The sequence below is a fragment of the Amphiura filiformis genome, chromosome 8 (genome assembly GCF_039555335.1).
Source record: "Amphiura filiformis chromosome 8, Afil_fr2py, whole genome shotgun sequence".
Lineage (NCBI taxonomy): Eukaryota > Metazoa > Echinodermata > Ophiuroidea > Amphilepidida > Amphiuridae > Amphiura > Amphiura filiformis.
This window is the reverse complement of record NC_092635.1, coordinates 61,640,793-61,658,318: the sequence shown is the minus strand read 5'-3', so window position 1 is coordinate 61,658,318 and position 17,526 is coordinate 61,640,793. Positions and strand designations below refer to the sequence as shown.

The following is a 17,526-nucleotide window of genomic DNA, read 5'->3' as shown; positions in this document are numbered from 1 at the left end:
TATAAAGGCGCCCTGTGAATATGTGCCAAAGATCGCTTGCACCCCCCCCCCCCTCTCGGCTTGCCAAAAATTGCTACCCTCCTTCGGCTCATCAAAAATTTCTTGCCCCCTCCCCAATTTTACCCTCCCACAGGGGTCATAATTATTGCACAGCCCCTAAATATACTTTTCTATGGGGTTGAATATTAGGCCTATATTCGTCTCAGCCCCCCCCCCCAAAAAAAAAAAAAAAATCCTCTTAGGGTGTGTTCATAATCATAATCATGGTGGGGGGTTGGAAAATATGAGCGATCAAAAAAGTTTGTGGTCCTAAAAAGGGAGATAAACAAAATCTTATAGGGGGGATCTGAAAAAAATTTGGTACGGGGGCAGGGTTAGCGGTGACCTGCCGAGGCCAGGGGTCCAAATTGGCAAATAAAGGGGTCCAGGGATCTAATTCTACACAGACGCACAAAATTAAGGGGTCCAAATCACGGGGACCTGCCAAATCAAGGAGTCCTGGACCCCAAGACCCCTTAAAACCAGGGCCTGGTAGGGGGGCCTATTATAAAAGTCCCGGGTAAAGTCCGCGGTAAATGACTTCACTAGCTCACTAGGCCTACTTCAGTTCAAGACATTTTTATCCCCCATGTAAAAAAGAAATCTACGCCCCCGGTCTATGCCACTGTTTTGTTTTTTTTTTTTTTTTTTTTTTTCAATTTTCCCACTTTTTCCCCAAATTGGGCAATTGGCATTTAGGCTATGTTTCATTTGGCAAAACATTTTTTTTATCCATAAGGGAGTGATCGTTATTTATGGCAGGGGGGGGGAATGGGTAAATTTAGGGGGAACGCGAAATTTTTTGTGGTCTTGAGGGGGGAACCTGAAATTTTTAGTTGAACCAAGAGGGGGGGATTGTTAAATTTTAAATGGAGAACATTGGGAAAACAAGGGGGAACGCGAAAATTTTGAGCGGACGCGAGGGGGAACGCGAAATTTTTGTCGATATTTTTGCCAAAACACCCATTCCCCCCCCCTGCCGTAAATAACGATCGGTCCCTAAATAGCTGCCATGTAAACATTGTCCATGAACAGATTTCTTTTTTAAAGTGGACCCATTTAAATCACTTCCTGGTATCTCTATGGAGACATCGAGATATGCTATTTCAAACTGATCAAATTAATATTATATAAAGAGTAGGTGATATAAAACAATCCAAGAGGAAACAGTTAAAAAGTATTGTTTGCTGAAATTTATGCCACATTACAATATGTCACTTTCCAAATCTACACCACCTCTTGCACCACCTGCAATCATATCCATTTTAAATCACTAAAGCTGAGTTTGCACTCTATCGCTGAGTAACAAGCGATTAAAATCTGACCAATGAGGTAGTACAATTTTCCCAATGTAACAAAAAGTGCGTTACCTCATTGGCTAGAAATTATTCGCTTCCCGTTTAGCGATAGAGTATAAACCATTGGTGTTGCAGCCATCGGCCATCATCTCACACGAAATGCATGAATAGGAAAACGGGGATTTTACCGTTTATGTCAAGTCCTGAATTAGTGTATGACACACAACAAGCCCTTCATTTGGTAAGTAATCATCTGCATTGAAAGTGAAATTTGAAAGCTGTCAGATGCAACCACTCATGCACTGGCACGGCATGCATCATGATATAAAATTATATTTATAAGCTTACCGAATACCGTTTAGGCGTTTATCATGATTCATGTTTATACATGTACAACAAGGCGGTAAAGGAAGCACCTATACATGTAGTAGTCCGAATAATCAGACCCAGAACAAAATATTAATTTCTGACATGATCGTGTACTGGGTCTGAACCAGACTCGTATTTCCCATTTTGGATGTCAATGGGAAATACACACTTAACGATTTGCGCCGGTTAGAAACTTGAAAAAAAATCTTTAAAATTTTATCAATGTAAAAGTGGTACCAACCTTATTGTGCTTGCTAATTTAAGACTCGGTTGAAACAAAATTAAGGATCGAATGCATTTTAGTGTCCAAAAGGCAAAATTATCGTCAAAGTTCTGCGAAATCGGCACCCTTGCGGCCGAAGGGTTCAGAATTGAATCGAACGCGAAATATCCGATCTTTGCGATCAAAAACACAAAATTACAACTTTAAACATACTATTGGCAAAAGACATTATTACCAAACAATACAGAATAGAAAATTTGACATCATTTTCTCAAAATATTGAAAAAATTTGCTCACTAGACATCGAAAAAGCACGCAATCCAATTCCCGCTCAAACGCTGTGGGAAACTGAAAGTGCGATAATCGTGACTAGTCTGAACTGTTTCCATATGAAATCTTGATGGCAAATTGGACAATAGAAGCACATGTCATGGTTCTACGTGACAGCTTTTTAATCCCTATTCAGGTTACGTGAATCACGCTATTGTGGACCATCCTTCTGATACTTGAGTGTTTGGACAAGCGGAACGGTTTTTTGTCTACCTCTCTGTTTGTAAACAAACCAGGAGGTCAAAATCGTCCTCCTCGCCGAATACGAAAGTCAGCGTAATAGTACAGCACTGTACATGTAGTAGTACGTTTAAGGGACCTTTGGACTATATGTTTGCCTGACAAGAGGTAGAAGGTTGGATTTGAGGTGAATGTGCTTGGTTTAAAATGGTATTTAAAATATCAAATGGAAGTTTATACTAGCACTATGGGCATATGCACACGAATAACGATGTTAACCTTTCCTACATGCTTCACACCTAACTCTTTTATTTACACATACCACGCAAGAAGCATATTGGAAAGGCTAGCATCATGCGACGGCAAAGGCGGCGATAGATGCAAGTATGAATACAACATCATCCAATCGTACTATAATCCCTTATATTCTTTAAGTCCGAGAAGTATTAAAGTTTGTGAATGATGTTCTATATATAGGTATGCTAGGTGAATTCAAATTTGCCATCAAACTGCATCATTTTATATCAAATTAAAGCCCTTGAGTAAACAAAGCCAAAACTGAAAACCATTTTTTCATAGCACTTTCCGTAGCAAAGTTACATCTTGTCAAAGATTGACTTTCATCAAACAATGCATGTCAAAAAGATTCAGCTAGCAAAACTCCCCAAAAAAATTCCCCAAAACGGCATTTCGGGGGTGTTTCTAGATCTTTTGTCTCATTATGATAGCAGCTTTTTTTAATGGAACTGCTATCAAAATCCCTCTAAAATTCCATGAGTGAGTGACTTATCACCATAAAAAATCATATATTTGGGTCAAGTGAAGTATAGAAAACATATTTATTCGGCCAGTTGTTTTTAATAAATTTCTATGTAAAAATGCATTGACATTTTCGGCGAATTTGGCTGACTAGCAAATGTGTTTGCCTGGCATACCTACTATATACGTCAGTGGAAAATTATAGTATATTCTGCATCCGCAGCAGGCATATGGTACAATGCCATTAAATATTCGGACAAAAATACAGAATCAAAAGTCTTTTGACAGCAACGGTTGAGTACACATTCTCTAAACGCTGGATAAAGAGACAGATTTGCACTACAGACCTTTGGTTCAGGCCACGCAAACAGAATATTTTGTTACTCGCCGTCACCGACAATCATTACAAATGCAGTCGTGTATTAAACATGTTTAACAACTATTGGAAAAATCCCAAAAAGTGCTTACCAATACTTTTTAATTCCTAAACATAAACTACATTAATTTTAACTTCCCACAAAGTATTTTTTACACAATTGATATATTTCTCATTCCATTAGTGTATAGTCTCCGTAGTTGATACCAGAGCCTTCAACCTTCACACAGCTATTTCGTATATCGTCTATCATGGCAGCAAAAAATATTTGTGACATTATTTCCAGCTTGAAAACATTCTTTGAAAAAGAAAAGGTGGAGGGAAAACCCATTTTGTTACAAAATGTAATGCAGAGGATGGTAGCTGCAACAGGTATGCCTTGGTCAACATTGTATGAATTGCTTAAACCCAAACATTCTGACCGAAGGTACCCTGCAAATAAGGTACCCATTGATGATTTCGACAGGCAAGCGATTATTCGTAGTAAAGTGCACGAATTCTACCGGAGAAAGGAATTTCCAACGTTGGATAAACTTTTAACTGTTCTTCGTGAAGACATTAACTTCAGGGGTGGGAGAACGACCCTTTGGAAAGTGTTAAAGAAACTTGGATTTAAATTTAAACATATTAACAATGGCAGAAAATTTTTAATAGAAAGGCCTGAAATTGTAATGCTGCGTCATCATTATCTTCGAAAAATGAAAAAGATCAGACAAACAAAACAACCTTCACAAATCATATCTCGATGAAACGTGGATCAACACCAGTCATTCCATTAAAAAGTGTTGGATAGACAGAGGTGGAAAGGGTGGGTTTCAAACCCCACTTGGAAAAGGACAGCGGCTCGTTATTCTGCACGCTGGAAATGTTGACGGCTTTGTTACAGGAGCAAAACTCAGCTTTGTTGCTAAAAGTGAATCTGGAGATTATCATAACGAGATGAACTCAAAACATTTTACAGAATGGATGGAAACACAATTATTTCCAAACATACCGAAAGAATCCATAATCATAATGGATAATGCAAGTTACCACAGCGTGAAAGCTGAGAAACTTCCAACGTCCAATACCAAGAAGGCAGAAATGCAAGAATGGTTGAGGAGTCACAACATTCCCTTTCTCGTCAAGCACAAAAAACCGGAGCTCTATGAGATCATAAAGCAACATAAACCATGTACACAAAAATATGAAATTGACCTACTAACAAAGAAATATGGGCACGAAGTCTTACGGTTGCCTCCTTATCATTGCGACCTTAACCCTGAGGAACTAATATGGGCCAATATGAAGGGTTATGTAGCGAGACATAATACTACTTTCAAAATGCAGGACATTAAAAAGGTATTTGACAAAGCAATCAAACAAATAACGGCTCATGATTGGAGCAATGCAGTCCGTCACGTTCATGATATAGAACAATCGTATTGGGACAAAGAGAACATTTGTGACATTGAGATCATAATTATGATGTCAAGGTATTAAAAGAAACAGATTTACTATTTTATCAAAATCAAGAGCAATATCTAACAAGTCATACTCGCACATAACACTTGATTCCGGTCTGTATTATGATTACAGGCCTACGGTATAAAATTCTTGATATAGTTGCGCTAAACAAGATACTTTTTCTGCTTGGCTGATTCTCGCTGGATGAAGGTCATATTAATTTATGGCCTACAGACATGCCTCCTCTCCAGACCAATGGTACGTTCAAATCGATCGGTTGGACGTCCAACGGTCCCATAAATGTATTGTAGTCGCACTTGTTCTCGTTGGATTATAATCTCCTAATCGATCGATCCTGACGATGTTGCACCTCCTCATGTGCACTGACGATGTGCTATGACATTATGTATGAGTATCAAAAGTTAAAAATTAGAGGTCACCTGAAGGATATATTTCCCCGTGATGATTCCTAAAATTATTAACGGAAAAGTGAAAAATTATTGGGCCTATATTTATTTATTTATTTTATTTTATTTGATGATTCCTTAAATTATTAATGAAAATAATATAAGAAATAATAATGAGAACAATTATTGGGCCTATCTATTTATTTATTTATTTATAAATTTATTTATTTATTTATTTATTTATTTATTTATTTATTTATTTATTTATTTATTTGATGATTCTGTAAATTATTATGAAAATAATAATATTAATAATAAGAAATAATAATGAGAAAAATTATTGGGCCTATATTTATTTATTCAATTATCTAATTATTTATTTATTTAATTATTTATTTATTTGATAATAATAAGAAGAAACATAAGGCCCTATTTATTTATTATTATTATAATACATTATTATTATTATTATTATTATTATACATTATTATTATTATTATTATTATTATACATTATTATTATTATTATACATTATTACTTTATTACATCTTCTCTGATAAATACATGTTTACAGCCTTTATAGTCAGGTGTATTGATTAGCTGTCGAACAGGCAATCTATACATCGATATCACAAGTGATTGGGAAGTTATAATCCCTCTTGTCCCAGCGAGAACAAGTGCGACTACATGTAGGTGCTTCCTTTACCGCCTTGTCAACAAATTTCAAAACACAGAAAGCAGTAAACTTAATGGCGAGCGGTCCGAATTTTGAGCCATACAAGTTTACGTGGTGAACTATGACTACACTATACTGTTATTCAGATTTCCTTTTACAAATTTTAAAGCGTACTGACGTCATGGACATTGCAGGTTTATTGGGGGTAATTATGGGCAATTTATGCAATGTTTCCACTCACTATACTAGTCTGTCCACATAGAAGTACAAAGTAAATATACCCGTGATACCCATGATACAGGGTGTCCCAAAAACAATTTGGTGCTACGTGTATCTCATTAAATGAGGTACACGTACATGTAGCACCAAATTGAGGTACCTATGAATACGACCTTCATGCCCATTTTACACTGTAACTCAGAATACAATTGAGGACATTTACGGCTCATTCGTGCTGTACGGTCACATATTATCAATAAAAAGAAAGCAAGAAACGAGAAAAACATAAGTAATTGCAAGTATACATGTAGCAAAAGAAGTCCCATCCCACATCAATTTCGCCCAAATTAATGACACTTAACAAAATCCACAACCCATAAGCCCACCTGTAAAGCCCAGTCCCTAAAATAAAGTTGTTATTTTATAAAGTTATCATCGAGGAATGTTTTATATTCATGCATGGTATATGCACTTTTCAATCTTTGAAGTAGCCAAACCTCCTCAAAAAAAAAAAAAAAAAACGGATACATTTCTTGAAAAGGACATATCTTCAAAAGTTATGAGCCGATTGAAATAATTGTTTTGGTTTATTAAAGCTAACGATTTAAGGTTTCTTTACATACCAAAATATATTTGATCAACTTTTCAGAAATAGGAGAAAAAGAGGGTGCAATGTGGGGCCTCTTTTTTTTGGGACACCCTGTACCTTCATGCCTTAGCTCGTTCACGTAGCGGTTTCGTTGTCCCACTGGCCTACTTCAAAACGTACATTGTAGATTGCCTGGCGATCGGAGTGTTATCGTCAGAGCACCTCGGACTAATGATACCTGTCCTCGGAAACTGGAGGTACACAAAAAAAGAAAGAAGAAGCAATTAATTTTTAAAAAGGAGTATTTCGTGATCCTAGCATCCTCTTTTTGACATTTTTCAGTACATATCCACGAAAAAAGCCTATTCCCAAAATTTCAGTTGATTCCGATTTTGCGTTTGTGAGTTATGGTTATGCATGATTAGGCCACATAAAATTAAAAATTTGTTTCACGTCCACACCTTTTTGGGAAGTGAGGAGGGAGGGAGGGAGGGAGGTTTTTTTTTTTTTTTCCTAAATTTGACAAAATACAGCAGTTTTCACGTAAAATTGACATTGCTATCAGCTTTCAGCATCTGCCAGGGAAATGATGAGGCCCTTTTTATTTTACGATTATGAGGGGTTAGACCCCTTAGAGTTCCACAAAAACACTTGCAAGTGATTCATGCTGACTAATAAACTTGTTTATCAGCATTAGCATTATACTAAAGTATTAAAAACTTACAATTTAATATGAAAATTGAAAAATAAAAAAAATATGGACTGATCCAAGAAAGTGAGGAGGGAGGTGGACGCGAAACGAATTAATTTTTTTATTTGGCCTTATTATGTGTATTACACTGCTCCAGACTGAAATTGATAGACAATTCACTCGGTCGGACATCCGGGAACATTGTCCCCTTCGTTAGGGTGCATCTCTTGCCCCTCATGTTACACAAATTTCTTGTCCCTAGTCTCAAAATGTTCCATTGGTCAAAATATTACCCCATACCAAATTTAAAATGATTCCGAAGTCGTTTAGGGGGGCCTCCGTGACGTTGAAATTGTTGGTCAATTGCCATACCATATGCATAAGGCAGCTATTTTGTTTTGCATGATTAACATTAGAAATTACTGCTGCCTTATGTATTTTGCCCGTGTAGTTAGGACTAGGCCTATTATGATTCAAGATGTTAAAAAAGCTCATGTCCCAAAATTTAACAAAACGGAGCTATCTACAAGGACCAAGTTTATGTAAACATAAATGGCTGCCCTTTGCTGTCTTTACTGTGTAGGCCTAATTGTGAAATTACTTAAATATTCATAACTTTCCTGTTTCCATGCCAACTTTGAACCGTTAGGCTGATAGTTACTACTACAGACTATAGTGATCACACACTTGCATCTAGACCTTGTCCTTGCTGAATTTGATGAGACAACACACACAGGACTGAGGTTCTTCAAATCTTGATTTGGATATCTCTGACTGGTACTGGCATGATCATTTACCTTATTCGGCTTTATACATTGTCTTTGTTGTTGCCGTTTAAGCTTAGCTAGTGCTTCTCCTGTGTTGGTACTTAGTCAAATGTCACTGGAGAATGCAACTGCAAAGTGTACCATTTTGTTTGCTTTACTTTTACATTGCAACTTTCTTTTATGTAATATGATTTAACTGGCACTTTTTGAAATTATATGATTCACATACTAACCTTTGTATAGGCCTATGAATATTTCCATGAGGTACATGTAGTTCTTGGATTGGAACCTCAATTCAAGTTCAAGCAGATCTTTATTGGGAACAAAAGTTTTGCCATTCATCTGGCCTAGCATCTACAATGCTCTGGAATCTTAAACTTAACTTCTAAGTTTGCTCATTAATGCAATTCACAACTTCGCGAAATCATCTCTGCTGAGAGCTGCGGTCTGAAGATTTGAAGGACCTTTAATAGCCTTCCATTCTTTTTTACGTATAACATGATGCTGTCTCATCAAATTGAGCAAGGTCTATAAATGTACAACTTGCAAGTGTGCGATCACTCTTCTGTAGTAGTATCAGCCTAATAGGTCAAAGTTGGCACGAAAACAGTAAAGATATGTATATCGAAGCAAATTCACAATTACACAGTAAATACAGCAAAGGGCAGCCATTTATGTTTACATAAACTTGACCTCTGTAGATAGCTCCCTTATGTTTTATTTTTTTGAGTTAGACTATTTTAACATCTTGATTCATTAATAGTCCTGACTACATGAACAAAATACATAAGGCAGCAGTAATTTCTAATGTTAACCATGCAAAACAAAATAGCTGCTTTATGCATATGGTATGGCCATTGACCAACAATTTCAACGTCCACGGAGGCCCCCTAAACGACTTCGAATAATTTTAAATTTGGTATGGGGTAATATTTTGACCAATGGAACATTTTGAGACTAGGGACAAGAAATTTGGGTAACATGAGGGGCAAGAGATGCACCCTACCCTTCGTCCCCTTTGCACAAGCGCGCGCTAGCAACCAGCTCGAGAAAGGGGAACTGCACATGCGCTGCACATGCGCACACTGGTTTTACAAGGCTATTTCCCCTTTGTGACATCAGCTCGACCAAGAGAATGCGTTGTAATTTCTTTCTGGTATACCAGAACGAAATTCAAATTTCACGATATCTTTGCTAAACGAAATAATCTCCAAGAAATATTTTGTACATAAACATTATGTAGCCAGAAGTTTCCAGTGATAAAAAAATCTCAACTTTTTTTGAGAAAAGTAGGGGGATGAGGCTGTGGATCACGAAATGCCCTTTTAATTATATGCAGATTTTTTTTTAATTCAATTTTTTTTTTTGCCTTACCTGCATGCCATATCAAGTGCATGAACTAGTCCTGCAAGCAAGACTTCAGTCTTTATCATTAACATAATTAATGAACGTCCTTATGATAATCAAAGATATATAATGAGCAGTGTTTTATGATAATCAAAGATACAGTATATACTGACTCATATTACTGAATACAGTTATATTGGAACCAGGGAATAAATAAGATTGGAAAGTGTCACTCTATATTTAAAAAAGTAATAATTTAATAAAACTATGGAAGCCGCCATTAACATGCCATCGCGTAGGTCTGGAACACTACCGCGCTTTCTACCGGCTGCATCGCGTCCGTGCTCCGCCAGGGGTAGCATTAAGGCCCGAAAGTCGGGGGTTGTTTTCCCATGTTTTTCCAAATACATGGGGTGAAAATTAAATCTCGGGGGTGAAAAATATTTGCAGTGTAGTCAGGGGTAGGAGTAAGGTCCAAAAGTAGGGGGTCAGAGTTCACTCCCGAGCTTGCACATTCCCAATACTGTAAAAGTCAATATTTTCGCGATTTTGAAGATTTTGTCAATTGCGCGAGAATTAAATTTCGCGGTTTTGATATTGATACAATAGAAACCTAATGCAAAAGGTTATTTTCGCGAATTTTCGCGAAAATAAAAACCTCGCGAAAATTTCTACTTTTGGTCATATGTCATGAATTGGTCATCTTTTGTGTAACATGATGTAAAATGAGAAAAATATCACCTATTTTGTTTCAATTCAACACAACTATTAATGAATACATTTTAGACCATTATAAGTAGATATTTCTGGAAAGCTTATATTACAAGGATGCCAAATCAACAAAGCATAACATCATAATACAGGGTGGGTGAGAAATATACAGGGTGGAACAACAACAAAATTAGCATCTTTCTTGTCATGGTGAACCCCATATTTTTCCTTTTCTGAAAGCTATGTAGTTCAAAATAAATATGGATTCAGAAAGACATTGCATGGGTCCTTCAAACAAATTAGGAAGAAAGAGTTTAGTAACCCTTGCATTAAACATACAGGGTAGTCAAAAATTGTAAAATAATTTCACAATTTCTATGACATTTTTCAATCAAAACTTTTTTCCTCCATATCTGGCACTAAAACTAATAGCATAATTGAATTCCTCATCAAATTTCCTTAAAAATATGTGTTCTTTTGAATAAGTAGGGTGACTCGGGCAAGAGATAGTCCATTTAGAAATGTCGGAGCATAGTATGCACACTTTGTACAGTAACATATAGGGAAAACTGTCTTAATTAGCATTTAATTAGGCAATTAATTGGTTACATCTTTTATTACAGTTGATATACTATGAGGTAGATCTACAATCCAGGATGATATGTGCAATTTGAGGTCCATGCTAGTTGTACTTTTCAAAATACAAAGGTTTGAAGTTTGCCATATTTTCACAATTTTGTGTACATGTATAACCCTATGGGGCTCTCCTGAACCGACTCTCCCGAACCGGCTGCTCTATTGACACATCTTACATATTGAGGTATAAATCTCAAAGTACTTGTCCAATTGACTTGGGGTTTTTTGTATTTGACAAGGAACATAATTATCTACAAAATGACACCAAACTTTCTACAATAGGTAAATACTTTTAGAATAAACCTAACTTGAAGTGTGAAGAAATTAAAGCATTTTCATGTTACGGCTGCTCCATTTTTGGGTGACCTATTTGTGACATGCGACCTTTTACAGTATATAGAGGGTGAAAAATTAATATTTTTTAAATTTAGGTTTAAGTAATGAAAATTACACGTAAAATTGCGGCTTGCTGCATCCACGGTTAGACTTTATCAAGCCTGCTACAGTGCATTTTTTTCAAATGTTGGACAGCTGTTTTTAATACTTTTAATAATATTTTTAGCGCATCCTTGAACTTAATTTAATAATACATCAAATGGACCAACAATCCCAATATCCAGGCCAATATTTATACAAGAAAATTTTGCGGTTCTGTACAGCATACCGTAGCGTGCAAATTTGGCCAAATTTGGAGAATCGGCGAATCACTGTCAACCCCCTGCTGGAACTAACCTGCATGCCTGCATATGATATTTTATGGTGAAAAATAATATGAAAGCACATTAAACCGTGACGTCTTACACAGCATTTCTTGAAACTCCCAGTCGCGAGTCAGAGCCGGGAGTTTAGTGGAAATGGTGTCACGCGATGCTACGTACGCAGCTCGACCAGCGAATGAGGTGCCGATGGCAATGTGATGATGACGTGATTCAATTAGCCAATCAAAAGTTATTACCCTACTTTTGTGTACGCTATAAACTGCGCCGGCATCCACTAATCAAAATATTGGCCAGCCCATCCATAACATGATATTGGATAGGCAAAAGACAAAATCCTACATGTATCTTTTATTTTCTAATTGTTGTCCAGCTTGTATCATCTATAGACCTGTATTTGCCAACATTGACAGTCTTGGGAAAAAGTTCATTTATAATACTGGTTTTTTTTTAAAATAATTTTCATTTGTACAGATAGCAATCGGGCATAGCACAAGGTCCACATCATGGCATGCACCTGGACAGTGATGCACTTGACAAAGACATTGCTGAGATCAGCCACACGATTACATCAACCAGCAACTATGGCAAATATATTGCCAATAAACAGGTAAGATATCACTCAATGAGGAACAAGCTGGCAAAATATAGACTATGTTAAGGGCCTATTGCATTTTACCGATGCCACCAATAGAACGAGAAGATTTGCCCCTTCATTTTGCATACCACTTTGTCCATTTTTTTTTCTTCATTTCTTCACAAAATGCAAAAAAAAAGAAAAAAGGGCAATGGGAGTAGTCCCCCCTTAATATCATGGAGTTCCTGTTGGCAATCAGACAGTCAAATAAAACCTTTTTAAAGGGTGCCACTTTGAAATTTGGAAAATAATTAAAAGGGTGGGGGTTTAAACTTTGTTGGTAAAAAGGGTGGGAGTAAAATAAAAAGGATGGAGGTTGTTTCAACTTACAATAAAATATATTTTATTGAATGATAAAATCATCCTAGTTTCCGAGAATAATTGCCAAATTTGCAAACCATATCGCAAGATAAAATTCCATTTGATGCATGTTTCCAGCGCGAATCCACTAGGCCAACATATTATAAATAACCATAGTCGCAAGCACCGCACATGGTTCTCTCTTTGCTTCGCATACATGTACACCCGTAATGTTAACAAGTTACAGGGACTTAAACAGCAGCATGACGTTGGCTACAGCTTTTGGGGGGACTTCAGTGTATACAAATGGCAGATAAAGAATTAAGTGGTGGGGGTCCTGACTTTGTACATAAAAGGGTGCCACAAAAATTTTAAAAAAGGTGGGGGTCTGACCCCTCTGCCAACAGTGGCCGCATAAAAAACAGTTTGCGACTCATCATGCATCATGGCCTCATGGGGCAGTACAATAATGAGACCATCTTTTCACATGAAGCTATTGTGGTCAGTTAAACATGAAACGTGTCAGGGTTTGTAGTAGGTTTTTGCCGCAGTTGGAAAAACAGAGCGCTGCCGTGGTTAAAACCACTTGGCAAAAACAGTTTTTGCTGGCAAAAACTAAAAAAGTGATCTATAATCCAGTTTTTTCATCTCAAAACAAATTATTACGTTACAAAAATTATTTCCTGAGTGTAACAAGGCCAGATTTTGTAATTATAAGTAACATAAGAAATAAAGGGCGTGCATTTTCATTGCTCAAGTGCATTTAACCTTTTTCATTTTTAGGACTTGATGAGACAAAAATATGTTGAATGATTCATTAACAGTTTTGTGTTACTGTTTATGAGCTTTCTGTGTTACTTTTTAATATTTGGGTGACTTAATTGTGAGTTTTTGCCACTTTGCCGGCAAAAACCGAACCCTGAAACGTTTAAACGTACATTGTAGACACCCCTAATCATGAAAAGGGTATCCTTTAAAAAGGAATTCATTCAAATCTATTGTCTTTGTGGGTTTAAAAGAGAAGATGTGACAAATTACATAAGAGTTTCACAGACCAAGATTTGAAATCAACAGCGCCCCCACATGGGGCTGATGACGTCCAAGAGGCTAGTAAACTGGATGAAAGCTTCACCCTCTGTAAGCAATCAAATGTTATGAGAAATAATTAAGAATCGCATCAAATATAATACTAGTAGTTAGTGACATGATTTCTTATAAACATTAGTTCTCTACATGTTTTCCTATTTTTCTTTTTTTTTCAGACCTTCGATTATATCTCGTCTCTACTCAGCAGTAAACAGACCTGTAGATGTACTATCACCAATCAGTAAACCTCTACAGGTCACCTGTGCCAATCCAATCCAATACCAGCAGACAATAAAACCGCTGCTACCATACAACTATAACGGTGTATTCAACAACGCCCAGCCATGCCGTCTGAAGAAACGTGGAATGGAGTACCAGCCAAGCAATAGAAAGAGGAAAACCAAGCATGGATTACATGCCAGGTTAAAGACAAAAGGAGGACTTAAGTTGATGATGAGACGGATGCTGAAAGGACGATACCTACTAACCCATTGAGTTTTGATTCACTGCTAACTTTTGCCAATGCGAAGAATTTAAGGAACTACTCCCCATCCCAGAAAAATATGGCACTCAATTTTTTTTGGATTAACAAAGATTTATCAAGTTCTGCCAAATGAAACATAGATCCATCCTAATCATTCATAGTACTAACTGGAGATAGAAAGAAAGAAAATCACTATTTTGCTAATTTCTTGGGGAAAAAAGAGCCAAAAACATGCATTTTCAACATGTTTTCTGACAATCGAGTTACAAAAATCAAAGACTTCTAAGCATTCAAAATAGTGAGTATATGCTGAAATTTTGCTCTAATTTTCACTTTTTGTTATTGGTTATATAAGAATGAAACCTGTCTTTTCCAAAAAATAAGAATGCATAAATTTTGATAAATTTGGCCAAATAGTGATATTTAACTTTTATTGCCAGTTAGTGCTAAGTGAATAATTAGGATTGAGCTGTGTTTTATTTGGCAAAAGTTGATAATATTTTTTTGATCTCAGAAAATGAGTGCTGCATTTTTTCTGGAATGGAGTACAGTCCAACCTCTTATATCCGGTTATGATGGGACCAAGCATTGCCTGGATAAGTGTCAAATCAGATTTAAGTAAATTATGTGGAATTCTCCATTGAATGACCAAAGTGTCAAAATTGAAACAACAAAAGATTACTCCATATATGGGGTAACAACACTGAAAGATGGTATTTGAGCGACATTTTATTCAACATTTTTTTAGCGTGTGAGTATCTAATACCTAACCTGGGAAATCAAGTCGCGCTCAAAAATCGAAAATTGTGATACCCTGATACATAAACAAGCTGCTCGATACCTGAAGGACATTATTAATGTATTTACAAGCCTTGCCCTGACCCAGATTGGGTGAAAAGTTTGCCTGAGAATGGCCCCATGTGAGTTGAAAAACTTAGTCCCTGTGGTCCCTATAGCCACAACATCCAAGAGCCAGAGTTTCAATGTCAAACAAAGCTGTTGTTTTAAAACTTATTATTGTTTACATTAAATATTTTGCAGGTCTCAATAAATATCATTGCTACATACACACAACTGTTTTGAGACCATTTAGAAAAAAAGTGTAAATTTTGCACTCCACTATGACTTGATCCCAGGGGTCCATTTCACTAAACTTTTAACCCTTCGTAACTCAGGTAACCGTTTGTAAAGTTACGAATACCCAATACTAGACGTAACTTTACGAAGGGTCCCTGTAGCAAATCCCTATTACTTAACGAAGGGTACTGTTCGTAAGTATGTTTATTGAAATGGAACTACGATTCGTCGTAGGTTACAAATGATTTTGAGACTTACGATGCTTCGTAATGTTTAGTGAAATGGACCCCTGGTGATACTTGTACCCCAGGTTCCCACCCGCACATAAGTTAACAAAATGACGCCAAAATCACAGCCTTAGTGTAATCGCAGCAAAATGTGACTGTGGATGGGAACACACTAGATGTGGTGCCTCATATTGAATTCAGACAGCCACATGTAATTTTAGCATGCAATATATTATCATGTAAAGATGTGAACAATAAAATTTGTCTTCTTTGAAATTGAATCTATAAAGAATTGCCATTCTTGTTTTTTGTACAGTAGTCATCATAAAGATATTTAAAATATAATCCTGAGGTGAAAGGTGGATTGTTCCATTCCACAAGCTGGAATATGTCTTTCACTGAGTGATTATGGGGAGAGTAATGGAAGAGAACATGGACCTTTTTCCGACTTTCATATTTTTTATTAAGTTTTTTATTTTATTAAGTTCTATTTTCGATTTGGTGACCTTTTTTATGTCTCCAACGGAGGTATTATGTTTCCTGGTTGTCCGTCCGAGCTTGCGAGTGCAATTTCTCGGAACTGGTAAGGCGTATAGTGATACAATTTGGTGGAGGGGTGGCAATTGGCGGTCTCCATTTGTCGCAAAATATGGTAATTAAGTCCCTAATTTGCATAGATTATCTGGAGATCTGTACGAGTTACAGTGATGAAACTTGGTGGAGAGTAGCACAGCCAGAGGTTCTTGACCCGATTTGCTTTTCAGCGCAAAATTTGCATAATCGCAAGGTCATTGTGAGGTCATTTGGGGTCATCCAGGGTCATATCGCCATATATTGTTGCAGGTTCATGAAATTTGGTGGGAACGACTACTGTAGGAAGAAAAAAATGTCAAGTTCATTTTGGGGTCATCCGAGGTCAAATTGCCATAGATTGTCGCAGGTTCATGAAATTTTGTGGGGATGACCACTGAAACAAGGCAAAAAATGTCAAGGTCATTTTGGGGTCATCCAAGGTCAAATTGCCATAGATTGTCGCAGGTCTCAATAAATATCATTGCTACATACACACAACTGTTTTGAGACCATTTAGAAAAAAAGTGTAAATCTTGCACTCCACTTTGACTTGATCCCAGGGGTCCATTTCAATATTTTTAAACTCATAGCGAGACCAATAAATTTTGTATTGGGTGAAAAAAACATCCAATTATATCATTATTATGTTTTCAGAATCTTTTCTTGGTCAAAAACATGATTTTTGGTCAAAAATGTAATTTTTGTCAAAAATGTGATTTTTGGTCAAAAATGTGATTTTTGGTCAAAAATGTGATTTTGGTCAAAAATGTGATTTTTGGTCAAAAATCATAAGTCTCAAATAATTGTATTTTTCAAATTGACCTCAAATGACCTTTGAGTATACTCTTGAACACCACCCTGCATCAATTTATCGATTGGCTTTAAACAAAGGATTTGAACCGGTGTCCTTCACCGTAGTTATGGCGGAGTGCAGTCCATTCAATCGAATGTTGTCATCAACCTATTTGATCGTAGGGGTTATGTGTGCGAGACAAACTGTCACGGTAGATTGCAATCACGCTTTTGTTGAATGCATTTGAGTAGTCCGCCATATTTACGGGATACGTAAGTTCATTTTGGGGTCATCCGAGGTCATATTGCCATAGATTGTTGCAGGTTCATGAAATTTTGTGGGATGACCACTGAAACAAGCCAAAAATGTCAAGGTCATCTGGGGTCAAAATCGCTATATACCTTAGTGAGGCAATTGGGTCAAGTGAAATTGGACTGGTTAAAATGATGGGCGTCAAGGTGGAGGCATTGCGGCCGAGAACCGCAAAAAATTCTAGTTTATCCTATTTTTGATTTGGTGACTTTTTGATCCCTATTTTAGATTTAGTGGCCATTTTTTATCCATATTTTT

The 17,526-nt window shown here is 36.7% G+C and overlaps 1 protein-coding gene across 1 annotated transcript; it reads left to right on the top strand.

The window, feature by feature from the left end:
• The first annotated feature begins 1,434 nt into the window (after positions 1-1,434).
• LOC140159325 (uncharacterized) lies at positions 1,435-15,871 on the top strand. The gene is made up of 3 exons (XM_072182766.1): positions 1,435-1,578; positions 12,254-12,389; positions 13,979-15,871. Exons 2-3 carry the CDS (start codon positions 12,286-12,288, stop codon positions 14,295-14,297), a joined length of 423 nt encoding a protein of 140 aa, XP_072038867.1. The 5' UTR covers positions 1,435-1,578; positions 12,254-12,285; the 3' UTR covers positions 14,298-15,871.
• Positions 15,872-17,526: the final 1,655 nt, after the last annotated feature.

Coding starts and splice junctions, on each gene's coding strand:
- LOC140159325 (XM_072182766.1), top strand. CDS start 12,286: ATGGCATGCACCTGGACAGTGATGCACTTGACAAAGACATTGCTGAGA. Junction 12,390..13,978: donor AATATATTGCCAATAAACAG/GTAAGATATCAC, acceptor TTTTTTTTTCAG/ACCTTCGATTATATCTCGTC.